General features: G+C 42.8%; 2 protein-coding genes across 2 annotated transcripts; both read right to left on the bottom strand.

The window, feature by feature from the left end:
• Window positions 1-1341: 1341 nt before the first annotated feature.
• LOC122474437 (olfactory receptor 1G1-like) lies at window positions 1342-2764 on the bottom strand. Its single transcript, XM_043565308.1, has 2 exons — window positions 2681-2764; window positions 1342-2280 (listed from the first exon to the last, which is right to left on the bottom strand). Exons 1-2 carry the CDS (start codon window positions 2762-2764, stop codon window positions 1342-1344), a joined length of 1023 nt encoding a protein of 340 aa, XP_043421243.1.
• Window positions 2765-2919: 155 nt separating this feature from the next.
• LOC122474436 (olfactory receptor 1F1-like) lies at window positions 2920-14193 on the bottom strand. The gene is made up of 4 exons (XM_043565307.1): window positions 14110-14193; window positions 11028-11940; window positions 7500-7549; window positions 2920-3156 (listed from the first exon to the last, which is right to left on the bottom strand). Exons 1-4 carry the CDS (start codon window positions 14191-14193, stop codon window positions 2920-2922), a joined length of 1284 nt encoding a protein of 427 aa, XP_043421242.1.
• Window positions 14194-14283: the final 90 nt, after the last annotated feature.

The following is a 14283-nucleotide window of genomic DNA, read 5'->3' as shown; positions in this document are numbered from 1 at the left end:
CCTCAGTATTACTGCACACACACACAAAAAGATATATGGAAGTCAAAGGGAGACAACTCATGTTATAAGTTAAGTAAAAAAGAATGTATATTGTACATACAGCATTTCCTCATAAAAGCAGAAACAAGATCATTTTGAAAAAGAAAGTAATGATGTACAATATTAGTATTGGTGGGTTTTAGATGAAGGGATGGTGGGTGATTTCTTCTTTTCTCCTACTACTTTATGTCTTATATTCTTATTATAGTGTTTATTGCAAAAAACATATTCTTTTGCTTGGAGGGAAACAAAATAAATTAGAGATTAAAAACTAAGGAATTGGGGTGCCTGGGTGGCTCAGTTGATTAAGTGTTTGACTCCTGATTTTGGCTTGGGTCATGATCTCATGGTTCCTAGGTTCAAGCCCCCCATCAGGCTCTGCCCAGTCAGAGGCATTCTTTCTCCCTCTCTCTCTCTTTGCCTCCTCTCTCTGTCCCTCCCCAGCTCCGTCATTCATGTGCACGTGCTCTCTCTCAAATAAACAAACATTAAAAAACCCCAAAGAATCACGAACTTGTCCCATTAAATAATAACCACTCACTGTCAGAGTCTTAAATCCAGTCTCCCTGGTGTGACTTGGGGCCAGGCTTCTGATGTATCTGTGCCTAGTTTCTTCTCTTAGAATTATTCTTGTCCTCTCAGTCCCAGCAAATTCTTTCTCTGCTTCTTTGAGATGTAAATCTTTGAAAAAGCCTCTTGCCAGTTTTACAACTCAGGAATGACCCAACTCAGTAGATGGGAGCCATGCCTTTGAAATGCAATGAACAAGAAAGGAAGCCATCATTTCCCCCTCTTTGTGAGAGGGTAGAATCCTCCCTCCTGTGGACAAAGCTTGTTTGAAGTTACAAATCTACCTCTTATCATAGAGGTGTGAGAGGTTTGTTTTTCCTTTGAGTGAATACAGTTAGGAAACACAGCTGGCCTGTGTTTTTTCACTCACCCCAGAATTTAGGAATACTCTCATCATTTATCCCAGCAGACTTGGGTTCAGAGTGAGCTCCACTTTCTCCCCCTATTGCAAGAGCCTTCAATAAAGTCTTCCCTGCCTGTTTAACCTTGTCGGTGCCATTTCTGCTTTGAAACCCTGCAGGAATTGATGGCCGCTCCCTGTCTCCAGGCAGGAGTGCTGTCCTTGGCCCCTTGGTTCTATTCCCCTCCTGTCAGGTCAGGTATCATTTGTTCCTTAACCTGCTTGTGATGCTGAGCATTAATCCTACCTTAGACTTGAGCTTCTCAAAATTGTAATAGAGAAGTCCAATGAGGAAGGAATTCCAAAAAGCCTGGTCTTCTTTTCTGGTCTCTTTATGGGATGGAACATCTTCCCCAGACAAGGAGTTTCCATAAAGCCCTCTTCATGTCCCTGTTCCTCAGGCTGTAGATAAAGGGGTTCAGCATGGGGGTGACCATTGTGTATACCACAGATGCCACCATACCTGTGTCTGCTGAATAGGAGGAAGAAGGCTGGAAATATACCAGAAAGACAGTTCCATAGAAGAGAATGACCACTGACAGGTGAGAGCCACAGGTCGAGAAGACCTTGTGCTTCCCCACAGCAGAGGGGACCCTGAGGATGGTGTGGATGATGTGGGCATAAGAGACCAGGACACAGGTGAGAGGGACCACACCTGAGAGGGCTGCTTCAGCAAACATCATGACCTGAAAGATCTGGGTGTCTGAACAGGCAAGTTTGAGGAGAGGGAGAAGATCACAGAAAAAGTGTGGGATGGCATGAGAGGCACAGAAGGAGAACTGAGACATGAGGAGGGTGAGCGAGGAGGCCAGGAGGTGGGAGCAGAGCCAGGATGCGGCGACCAGCAGCAGGCAGCGCTGGGGACACATGATCGTGGTGTAGTGGAGAGGAAGGCAGATGGCCACGTAGCGGTCATATGCCATCACGGCCAGCAGGAAGTCATCCAGTAGAGCCAACGCCATGAAGAAGTACATCTGCACAAGGCACCCAGTGTAGATGATTGCATGGCGCTGTGTCAGGATGTTCGCCAGCACCTTGGGGACAATGGTGCAGGTGAAGCAGGTATCGACGAAGGACAGGTTGGCCAGGAAGAAGTACATGGGGGTGTGGAGGTGCTGGTCGGAAACTATGGCCATGATGATGAGCAGGTTCCCCAACACGCTGACCAGGTACATGCCCAGGAAGAGTCCGAACAGGAGAGGCTGCTGCTCAGGGTGTGCAGAGAAGCCCAGAAGCAGGAAGTCAGAGACGCTGGTTTGGTTGCTGATTTCCTTCAAGGAGAGAAATTGGAGGAGAATCTTGTTTAAATCAAAATTAGCTCTGACTAGTACAGGCTGAGTACAGACCGAGGGGACTGAGAGGGACCTGTGCTTTTTTATTTCATAGGTGGTATGTAAACATCACAGGTGAGGCTTGGGAAAGGGTGGTCTGAAGACCATTCTCTTCAGTGACTTCAGAGAGGACCATCAGGGACATGAAGGACACCAGAGAAGGTGATCAGAAGAGCCAGAAATCGATTGGCAGATACAGGTATAGGATAGAGAGGAAAAAAGCAAAAGGAGAAGCCAAATTGCTACGCGTGTGTGTGTGTGTGCACGTGCGCGTGCAAGCATGCTTACAAGGGGCCTTAGGTGGACCGTTCATTCTCCATCCATATGCCTCAGTTCTTACCTGGACATGCTGGCCAGCCTCAGTCTCTGACACTTCCAGGAAGGAGATTGGGTTTGCTCTCCCACTGACTCTTTGAGAAGACATGGCTAGAGTCACTGAGCCCTTCCCTGTCTGTGGGAACAGCACGGACTGGAGACTGAGGTCCTTGGTGACATGTCAGGCACAGGAGCCAGGAGGGGCTGCTGACTTTTCACAGGTAGTGTCTCCTGGGACCCATTCCCAGATCTCCTAGTTAGAGCCTAGGTGGGGCGATTGTCCAACCTCCCAGCTGGCCCTTCTGCTTCGTGGTCCCCTGAGTCCCAGCAGTGCCAGTGATAAGACCGTTCAGATGACCAGATGGCCTTCCTGGTTTTCCCTGGGGTGACGTGCTGCTTGGATCCATCCTCGTAGCCCTGGTCCTGACCGGGGCCTGGCTCTACCATGGAGTCACACTTTTCTAATTGGAGCCCAGTCCCCATGGATGGAATGCAGTATGTCTTAGAAAACAAGGGGAGCAATGTAGATAAAATAGCACAGTCAACACCTTCAATTGTCGTATAGTAGAAATAGTAGCAGGAATATTCCTATTTTCTCTGACTCCAGAGAACAGAGATAGAAGCACTATGTGGTCTCGACATCAGGCTTGGGATACAGTTTCTGAATATATTTATCTTTTGTTGTAATTTTACCTTACATAAAAAAGCTTATAAAACGTGTATGTGCTGTTGAAGGAGTGATAATAAAATTACTGACCACTCTCCCACCACTCAGCTTCTGGTATATAGTTCAATCTTGTAGAAGCCCTGTGTGTACGTGTGTTTAATCATATCCTTTCTTCCCCATTTTGAGGAAATAACCATTGTGAATATGGGTACTATTTCTTTCTGTTCTTTATAGCTTTGCCACATGTGCGTTGTTGAAGATGTGACCACCATAGGATCCATAAGTTGTCCCCAGGTAACGGGAGGCTCCTCACCTCTCCTCTCCTCGGAATGTAGCTCTGCCCTTGTTCCCACAGTGGGAGCCGGTGTCAAGGTCACAGCCCTGAGAGAGCAAGGTGCTGTTGAGACCTTCTGGAGGGCGAAGTGACTGAACCCCTATGAGGTCTCTCTCTATATAAACTTTTAGGATTCTGGCAGGCAGGTGTGGGTATCAACTTGTCTTGGGGTGCCCAAGACACATGCCTTGTGCGTAAGTTCCCTTGCTTATTAGCACTGCTCCCTACCAATCCAGAGTGGCCTGCCTCTTTCCTTGTTCTGTCCCTGCCCTCTGTGTACTGTGGCCAGTTTGTGGAGCAACACGCGTAGATGTCTAAACTGTATGGTTTACTCTAAATTTGCCTGTTCTTGTCATTTATGCGAATGGAATTATACTTTTTATATTCTTCTGTAGATCGCTTATATTGCTCTGCATTATTCTTCCACATTTGTTCATGGGATGCCTGTAACCGCAGGGCGTTCCCGTTCAGTGTCGTCTCATACACCCCTCACTCTACACCCTTGCTGCCTGCTGACGTTTCAGTTTCAGAACTTCTGGCTTGGGAATTACTGTGTGTGTATGTTGTCTGTGATTCTCTCAGCGGATTCTGGGGTAGCATTCCATAATCAGACACATGGCACTTCCACGACAGAATGAATGCATATTGCCACTGAGTACAACTAGTTGAGAATGTAAATACTCTTGTGTAAATTCGGATCATGTTTTGTTGCTCAATGAGTTCACTGAGAACATACAGAAAATCCTTCTCTCATGAGAGATTTTTTATGATAGAAATATAGATAGATATTCTGGTGCCTATGTAGTAGTAATTGTTGTATTTAAAAAAATTAATCGGGTGCCTGGGTGGGTGTGTTGGTTGAGGCTCCAACTCTTTATTTCAGCTCGGGTCATGATCCCAGGGTCCTTTGATCAGGCTCCATGTCAGGCTTTGTGCTGTGTGGAGCCTGCTTAGGATTCTCTCTCTCTCTCTCTCTCTCTCTCTCTCTCTCTGTCCTTCCCCAGTCACTCTCCCTCTAAAAAAGTAAATAATAAAAAATAATAAAATAAAGATGGATAGACTTAAAAAAATTATCAGCGTAGAGTAATACATACAGAAAACTGCAGAAAACAGAAACCTTGCACCCGGGAAATTATTAGAAAACAGTCACCTATGTATCACTTCCCAGATTTAGAAGTAAAACATTGCCAGCACATCTGAAGCTAGTTTTGTGTATCTTGCTAAATCATTACTTTTCTCTCCTTCTCAGAGAAAAATAATCCCTATCCTCTTTCTAACAGTTTATTTTATCTTTGCCTGTTTCTGAACTTCAGTAAACACACTCCCTCATTATGTATTCTGGTTTCTGGCTTCTTTTGTTCAAATTTTACTCGTGTGAGATTCATCTAGATAGGTGTATGTAGTGGCAGTCTGTTCATTACCATCGAGGTGAGTTGCTCCACTGTAACCGTGTGTGTTACTCACACACTGTAAGGTTGAAGGAATAGTTGGCTTTGTGGCTGTTAGGAATGATATTAGGATGATCATTCTTGTACATGTTTCTTGGTGTGCACACGCATTCCTTTCTGTCGTGGACATGCCTAGGAGTGGCACTGCTGGGATCTGAGATGTCCATATCCCCCCATTTAGTGCACACATCAAGTTGACTTCCAAAGAAATTGTGTCAAGTTGCATCTGTACCAGCAGTGTGTGTGAGTGCTGGCTGCACCACATCCTTGATAACTCTTGGTGGTTTCAGCCTTTTCTGTTGTGGTCATCATGTTGGGTGTGCTTTGGGGGACATCTCCTGATGCTTTGATTTCATGTTTCAGTGATTAATCATGAGATGGAGGACCCTGTAAATACTTATTAGTATTTTCATTTCCTTATTTTGAAACTGCTTGTTTAAAGTTTTGTTCATTTTTCCGTTTAGTTATTTGTTATATTCTAATGTATTTGTAGAACTATTTAGAGCTATTTAATTATTCTAGATACTAGCCTTTTGTTGATTTATGCATTATAAATATTTCTTATATCTTGGTGGATTGTCTTTTCACTCATTATAGTGCTGTTTGCTAAATAAATATTTTTACTTTAACTGATTGAATTCAAGTGTGTGTGTATCATTTTTTTCTGTTAGTGTTTTATTTGTCTAGTTGAAGAAGCCCTTTCTTTCCTGAGTTGAGGCAGACATTTTCCACCATTCTCTTTTAAAAACTTTATAATAATGCTCTTCCCAATCAGTTCTTTAGTACACTTGGAATTGATTTTTGTGTATGTTATGAAGTGTGTGTGTATGTGTGTGCAGGTGTCTATATTTATTTGTTTTTACATCAGTATAGCTAATTATTAAACAAATCGTTGCTCCATAGACTCTTCTGAATTGCAGTTATACGGAAATATCATCTGTAAACAAAATGCAGCCTTGTTTCCTCCTTTACAGAGTTTAAATATTATTTTTTTTCCTCTCCTGCAGTGGGTGGGACCTCAGGTGAAGTGTGGGCTAGCTGTGGTGAGAGCTGGTATTCTGTCTTGTTCTCCATTTAGACAGCAGAGATTTAAATGTATAAGCTTTATATATTTTATGTGCTGTGTGTTTGAAAAAAGGCAATTTTTTTTGAGATTAAGAAAGTTTTCTTCTGTCCACATTTTGCTAGGAGGACTTTTCAGTGAGTGGATGTTGAATTGTATGACATGTTTTTTCTTTTTTCTTCCATCTTTTGAGACGTTCTTGCATCGAATGATTTTTGTCCTTTGCTTTGTAAATATGATGACTTACTTTGATTGCCTTTTGAGTGTTAAATCAACCATACCTTCCTAGGAAAACTCAACTTGGTAATGATATATCTTATTGTCTCTGCATTGTTGTGATCGTATTGCTAATATTTTAGTTTGAATTGGTATGTTTATTTTATAAAATTTTTGATGCATTTATCTTTATGGAGATCAACTTGTAATGGTAATTTTTTTTGCAATGTTCCTGTCACTTTTTGGTATGAATGTTGTGCTAATCTCATAAAGGGAATTGAGTGAATATTCCTCATTTTCTTTTTTTTAAATTTAAAAAAAAAATTTTTTTTTTCAACGTTTATTTATTTTTGGGATAGAGAGAGACAGAGCATGAACGGGGGAGGGGCAGAGAGAGAGGGAGACACAGAATCGGAAACAGGCTCCAGGCTCCGAGCCATGAGCCCAGAGCCTGACGCGGGGCTCGAACTCCCGGACCGCGAGATCGTGACCTGGCTGAAGTCGGACGCCCAACCGACTGCGCCACCCAGGCGCCCCTCTTTTTTTAAAATTTTAATATAACATATCTTTTTAAATTTTAATTAAGCTCCACACCCAACATGAGCCAGCCCGGTGCCTCTCTAATTTTTTTGAAAGGGTTTGGAAGCCTGAAATATTTTCCTGGTTGGATTGTGTATAGACACTCACTCTTACAGACATTTGGGACTGAAACTTTCTTTGAGGAAAGCCTACACATTCAGCTTCTTCAATGGTGATATGTCTATTCCAGTTTTCTATTTCTTACTAAATTAGTTTTGATGAGTTATATTTTTCTAGAAATTTGTGTTTAATCTAAAATTTAAAATTTATATATCATTGTGGGTCACCTGGGTGGCTCAGTCAGTTAACTGTCTGGCTCTTGATTTTGGCCCAGGTCATCATCTTGCGCTTCGTTGGATTGAGCCCCATGTCAGGCTCTGCGCTGGCAGCATGGAGCCTATTTGGGATTCCGCCCTCCCCCCCCCCTCAGAATAAATAAACTTTAACATTGTTCATAATATCCTCTTTATTTAATATCAGAGGTAATGTCACTTTCTTCATTCTTGTTACTGATGATTGGTGTTTTCCCCATCTGACCATTTTCATCAGAGGAATATAAATGATCTTTTCAAAAAATAATCTTTTAGCTTTGTTGGTCTTCTCTATCGTATGTTTTTTTTTTCTATTTTGTTGTATTTTTCTGTCATCTGTTTTCTTGGACTGATTTTATTGTTCTTTTTAAGATGGATTCTAAGCTTATTTTGCAGCCTTTTCTTTTCTAATATTTGCATGTAACCGTAAGAACTGTAAGTTTCCTGTGAAGAATTTCCTGTAAATAATGTTTCATAATTGTTTTTTTTAATTTCAGTTAGTTAACATACAGTGCAATATTGGTTTCAGGAGTAGAATTCAGTGATTCATCACTTACATACAACATCCAGTGCTCATCACAAGTGCCCTCAATACCCATCACCCATCTAGCCCATCTCCCAACCACCTCCCTCCCTCAATCCTCAGTTTGTTCTCTGTCGTTCAGAATCTTCTATGGTCTTTTCCCCTCTCTTCACTCCCCCCTGCCCCATATGTTCATCTGTCTTGTTTCTTAAATTCCACATGTGTGTGAAATCATATATTTGTCTTTCACTGATTTACTATTTCGCTTAGCATAATACAGTCTAGCTCCATCCATGTCATTGCAAATGACAAGACTTCATTCTCTTTGATGGCTGAGTAATATTTCATTATATATGTGTATATATATACATATATGTGTGTGTGTGTGTGTGTATATATATATATATATATATATATATATATATATATATGTATGTCACATCTTCTTTATCTATTCATCAGTTGATGGATATTTGGGCTCTTTCCATCATAATTGGTTTTCATTCATAAAAAAAAATTTTCTAATAGCCATTATGATGTCTTTTACTCCTAAGATTATTTCTAGCTGAGTTTCCTAACACCCAAATATACACTTATTGTGGGGAGCATATTGTGATGTATATAATTGTCAAATCTCTATGTTGTACACCTGAAAGCAATATTATTATATTACATGTCAAGTGTACTTCTATCTATGCTCATTTTTTCTTTCTGAAGATTTTACTTAAAAGTAAAAGGGTATGGGAGTGACTCAGTCGGTTGAGCATCTGACTCCTGATTTCGGCTCAGATCATGATTTCATGATTCATGAGATCAAACCCCTCATCAGGCTTTGTGCTCATAGCACAGAGTCTGCTTGGCATTCTCTCTCTGTGTCTCTTTCTGTCTCTCCCTGTTCCTGCTCTCTGTCTGTCTCAAATAAATAAAGATTTAAAAATGTATATCATAAAGTAATTCTATACACTACATGGAGCTCGAACTTATGACCCCAAGATCGTGAGTTGCATGCTCCACCCACTGAGCCAGCCAGGCGCCCCAGTCAACTACACTTCAGTTAAAAAAGGAATGGGGGCACCTTGGTGGCTCAGTTAGTTAACCATCTGACTCTTGAATTTGGCTCAGGTCATGAAATCAGGGTTCCTGAGATCAAGTCCCACATCAGTTTCTGTGCTGGAAGGTTGGAGCCTACTTGTGATTCTCTCTCTCCCCCTCTGTCTCTGCCTCTCTGCTCACAATCAGGCTCACTCTTTCTCAAAAAAAAAAAAAAGATGGGGCACCTGGGTAGCTCAGTTGGTTACGTGTCTGACTTAGGCTCAGGGCATGATCTCATCGTTCATGAGTTTGAGCCCCGTGTCAAACTCTGTGCTGGTAGCTCAGAGCCTGGAGCCTGCTTCGGATTCTGTGTCTCCCTTTCTCTCTGCCCCTCCCCGGCTCATGCTCTCTCTCTCTCTCTCTCTGTGTGTCTCTCAAAAATAAATAAACATTGAAAACAATTTTTTAAAAAGAAAAAGAAAAGAGTGAAATGGAAAAAAATGGTTAACAGACTGAGGAAAATAGTGCTTTCACCAACAGTCAAAGAAATTAAAAGTAAAGCAAGGAGATACCATTTTGGCTATCCTGCCATTCGTAATTAAGGATACAATGTGAACATCAAAATATGGAGAAGATGTAGACAAAAGGGCACTCTCATTTGGGAATTTTTGCCGGCTGAATAAATGGTCCTGTAAAGGTACTACTTAGATATCCTACTTACTTTATCTATTATCTATCTATCTATCTATCTATCTATCTATTTTTTTTTTTGAGAGAGCATGAGCAGTGGAGAGGGGCAGAGGGAGAGATAGAGAATCTTTAAAATTTTTTTAAATGTTTATTTTTGAGAGAGAGGGAGGGAGAGAGAGAGAGAGAGAGACAGAGAGAGGGAGAGAGCTAGAGTGAGGGAGGGGAGGAGGAGAGAGAGAGGGAGACACAGAATCCGAAGCAGGCTCCAGGGTCTGAGCTGTCAGCACAGATGTGGGTCTTGAACTCATGAACTGTGAGATTATGACCTGAGTTGAAGTCAGACACTCAACTGACTTGAGCCACCGAGGTGGCCCATAGATATTCTACTTTTAAAAATATTAAATATGATATATGAAAATAATTTCTTTTTGGAGACTTTCTTTGCATCGTTATTTGTAATAGTGAAAGCTTAGAAACTTTCATCCCCCTAATCATCCAACAATGGTGAAATGCCATATACATCATGGGCATTTTTTGTAATGTATTCTCAGAGAGCCAAATGTTCAGGAAGAGATAATAATATGGAGACAATTCATGTTATAAGATTAAGCAAAAAAGTATATATAATTGTACCAGCAGTATTTTCTCAACAAAGTAAAGACAAAAAGTCATTAGAAAAAGATAGGTGAGAAATACTGTGAAATCTTATCAGTGGCTTTCTTTATATGGAGGGATAGTGAGTATTTTCTTTTTACCTATTCATGTTTTACAAATTTACTATAATGAGCATGGATTATTCTGTAGTTGAGACAAATGAAATAAACTAGAATTTAAATACCAAAGAATCAAGGACTTGTCCATAACTAATAATTACTCTCTGTCAGAATCTTAGATCTGATCCCTGATGTGTGATTTGGGGCCAGTCCTCTGAAGTGTCGGTGCCTAGTTTCTTCTCCTCAAATGTTTCTTGTCCTCTTAGTCCCAGCAAATAGTGTATCTTCTTGGTGCAGCCTTCTTTATGGGTAGGTTAGTCCCTATCAGTGAGTTGTTTCCAAAGCTGGGCTTGGAAATGGTCTCTGAAACTCTGAGCACTTGAGCTTTCCTGGTTGTGAACATTTCTTATAGCTGAGTGGGACCTGTTAGTCCCAGGCTGAGCTGCTTCTACCCGGCTTCCTCCTAGCACCCGAATTCTGTCTGATGTCGTTCTTGGTGATTCCTACTCTCTGGCTTGGATCTGCTTGGACGCCTATACCACTAGTCAAGTCACCCTGTAGGGATTACTGGCCACTCATCTTCCAGGGGTGCAGCTCTGTCCTGTAGCTCTGATTGTAATTCTGGCCAGTGAGGCATTCTCTGTTTGTTAAACCTGTTTGTGATGTTGAGCATCCATCTTGCTTGAACTTGAGTTTTCAAAATTAAAATGGGGAAGTGCAGGGAAAAGGCATTTCAGAGAGCCTGAGCTCCGAGCCTGAGGAAGGACCCTTTACTGAGAAGAACATCTTCCCCAGCCAAAGAGTCTCCACAGAGCCCCCTTCATGTCCCTGTTCCTCAGGCTGTAGATAAAGGGGTTCAGCATGGGGGTGACCATCGTATATATCACAGATACAACCATTCCGGTGTCTGCGGAGTAGGAGGATGAGGGTTGGAAATACACCAGAAAGAGTGTCGCATAGAAGAGAGTAACCACTGACAGGTGAGAGCCACAGGTAGAGAAGACTTTGTGTTTCCCCCCAGCAGAGGGAATCCTGAGAACTGTGTGCATGATGTGGGCATAAGAGACCAGGACACAGGTGAGTGGAATCATGCCGGAGAGAACTGCTTCAGTTAACATTGTGACCTGAAAGATCTGGGTGTCTGAACATGCAAGTTTGAGGAGTGGGGGTACATCACAGAAAAAGTGTGGGATGGCATGAGAGGCACAGAAGGAGAACTGAGACATGAGGAGGGTGAGCGAGGAGGCCAGGAGGTGGGAGCAGAGCCAGGATGCGGCGACCAGCAGCAGGCAGCGCTGGGGACACATGATCGTGGTGTAGTGGAGAGGAAGGCAGATGGCCACGTAGCGGTCATATGCCATCACGGCCAGCAGGAAGTCATCCAGCAGGGTCAGCACCATGAAGAAGTACATCTGCACGAGGCACCCAGTGTGGGAGATGGTGTGGCGCTGTGTCAGGATGTTTGCCAGCACCTTGGGGACAATGGTGCAGGTGACGCAGGTCTCAACGAAGGACAGGTTAGCCAGGAAGAAGTACATGGGGGTGTGGAGGTGCTGGTCAGAACCAATGGCCATGATGATGAGCAGGTTCCCCAACACGGTGACCAGGTACATGCCCAGGAAGAGTCCGAACAGGAGAGGCTGCTGCTCAGGGTGTGCAGAGAAGCCCAGAAGCAGGAAGTCAGAGACGCTGGTTTGGTTTCTGGTTTCCTTCAAGGAGAGAAATTGGAGCAGAATCTTGCTTAAATGAAATTAAGCTCTGACTAGTACAGTTTGCTACTGGTCTGTTTTCTCTATACTTTGAAAGGTCACTGAGATTCACTAGCAGCTATAAGTGCAGGTTTGCAGATATGAGGACTGTGGTCTATGGTAGTGAGGTGTCAGAGTGGGCCGTAGTCTGCATTCTAGATTTCTGTAATGTGGCAAGTTTTTGCCATGGATTGTCTGAATGATACTGAATGGGGATTCACTAGAAAGAACTGCTTCACATTTAATTCCTTGTATAGTAAACATAGAGCAACACTTTGGATTATCTCTTTTTTGGAGCTACTTTTGGGATCATGCATCTACTAGGATTTCATGGACTCATGGAGTGCCTGTGTGCATGTGTGCAAGTGTGCGGGGGCATATTGAGGGAGATGGAAGAGGAATAGCTTCTCCAGAGAGGAGCCAGCTGAGTCCAGGGGTCTCCAGGTGTATGGAGTGCTCTGGAGCCCTTTGTCTTTGAAGATCATTCCAATGGGTCACCGTGGACGTGAGAACATTGGAAACTGGGAAGCACTCTATCATTCAGGGCATATCATTTTCATTCTCCTCACCACTCTCACCATCAACACCTTTCTTTTTATCTTCTGGGCTTTGGCATCCTGGAGATGGGATGGGAATCTATTCTCTGTTTCTTATTCTTGGTCTGACCCTGGTTGGCCACTTAACTCTGAATGTATGTTACCTCATTTGGACTATGTGCAACACTTTCATGGAGTCATTGAAGTTATGACTGAGATGATATGTATGGAGGGCAGGTTACTATTGAGGGTGGTGATGCCCCTGTCTCTGTTAGTAGCAGTTGCTGAAATGTGAAGCGGAGACATAGGATGTCATGGAAAAGCATAGCATGCTGTGCTTGATGGCTCTGTTCCCCACATGCCTTTTAACTTTGGGGCTGTTTTCTCCCTTTGAGCCTTCCTTCCTTCCTCTGTATGATAGATACTAGCCCTACCTTAGAGGTCTGTTGAAGGGACCAAAGGCTGGAATCCGTTGAAGTTTCTTTATCAATCATGATGTGCAATCAAGATGAGAAATTCCCATGTTCCTGTTTGATGGTGTGGAGAAAGAAATGTGATGAACAGTCAGTGGCAGCACGGGTTAAAGTCATGTTTATTTAGTGCTGTGATAAAAACATAATATACCCTCAGGAATCGGAATGCATTCCCCAATCTGTACTCTTGATGTGACTTTGAGAAAGTCATGGAACCTTATTTGGCTTTAGTTTCAACATCTGTTTAAATGCAGTAACAATTGAGTTTACTGAATATAGTGGTTATGAGGATTAAGTTGGATTAAAAATTACGGTATACTATTTAAACCAAGGGTGGCACATAGCAAGTGCTCAGTAAATAGGATTTAGCATTGTTACTGCTGTTTTTAATAAAACAGCAGTCATCTTGTACAAGGTGAGCCAAGCCGTACAGGTTGTTTTATGGTTGTTGTGTTGTGTTCTGGTCAATGTCTGCAGATTGGGCTTGTCAATTGTGAGATGTCAACACCCAATGTCACCACCACCGTCACCACCTTTCACATCAGTAGAAGCGCTACTACCTTTGAAGGGTTATACCTCAGAACTTTCAATGCAAAGCATTTGTTTTAGCATCTGAAAGCCATGTGTAAACTTGGTTAAATAATTGAATCATCAGAGCCCCTCAAATTATTAGTGGAAGAATGGGAATAAATGAGTGTATCTGAAATAGTTATTTGCTGGCTCAACATTTTAGAAAGAGAAGGGTTGTGAAGAAGTGATTTGGGGTGGTGGCTGAGAGAGATTCTGGACCCACACCTGCTGAGTGGACTGAGAGGGAATTGTGCTTATTGTTGCCTAGGAGCTATGTAAACGTCACAGGTGGGGCTTGGGGAAGGGTGGTCTGAAGACCATTCTCTTCAGTGACTTCAGAGAGGACCATCAGGGACATGAAGGACACCAGAGAAGGTGATCAGAAGAGCCAGAAATCGATTGGCAGATACAGGTATAGGATAGAGAGGAAAAAAGCAAAAGGAGAAGCCAAATTGCTATGCGTGTGTGTGTGTGCGCGTGTGCATGCAAGCATGCTTACAAGGGGCCTTAGGTGGACCGTTCATTCTCCATCCATATGCCTCAGTTCTTACCTGGACATGCTGGCCAGCCTCAGTCTCTGACACTTCCAGGAAGGAGATTGGGTTTGCTCTCCCACTGACTCTTTGAGAAGACATGGCTAGAGTCACTGAGCCCTTCCCTGTCTGTAGGAACAGCACGGACTGGAGACTGAGGTCCTTGGTGACATGTCAGGCACAGGAGCCAGG

This window comes from Prionailurus bengalensis, chromosome D4 (assembly GCF_016509475.1).
Source record: "Prionailurus bengalensis isolate Pbe53 chromosome D4, Fcat_Pben_1.1_paternal_pri, whole genome shotgun sequence".
Lineage (NCBI taxonomy): Eukaryota > Metazoa > Chordata > Mammalia > Carnivora > Felidae > Prionailurus > Prionailurus bengalensis.
The sequence above is the reverse complement of the archived record's forward strand: the minus strand, read 5'-3'. Positions and strand labels throughout refer to the sequence as shown.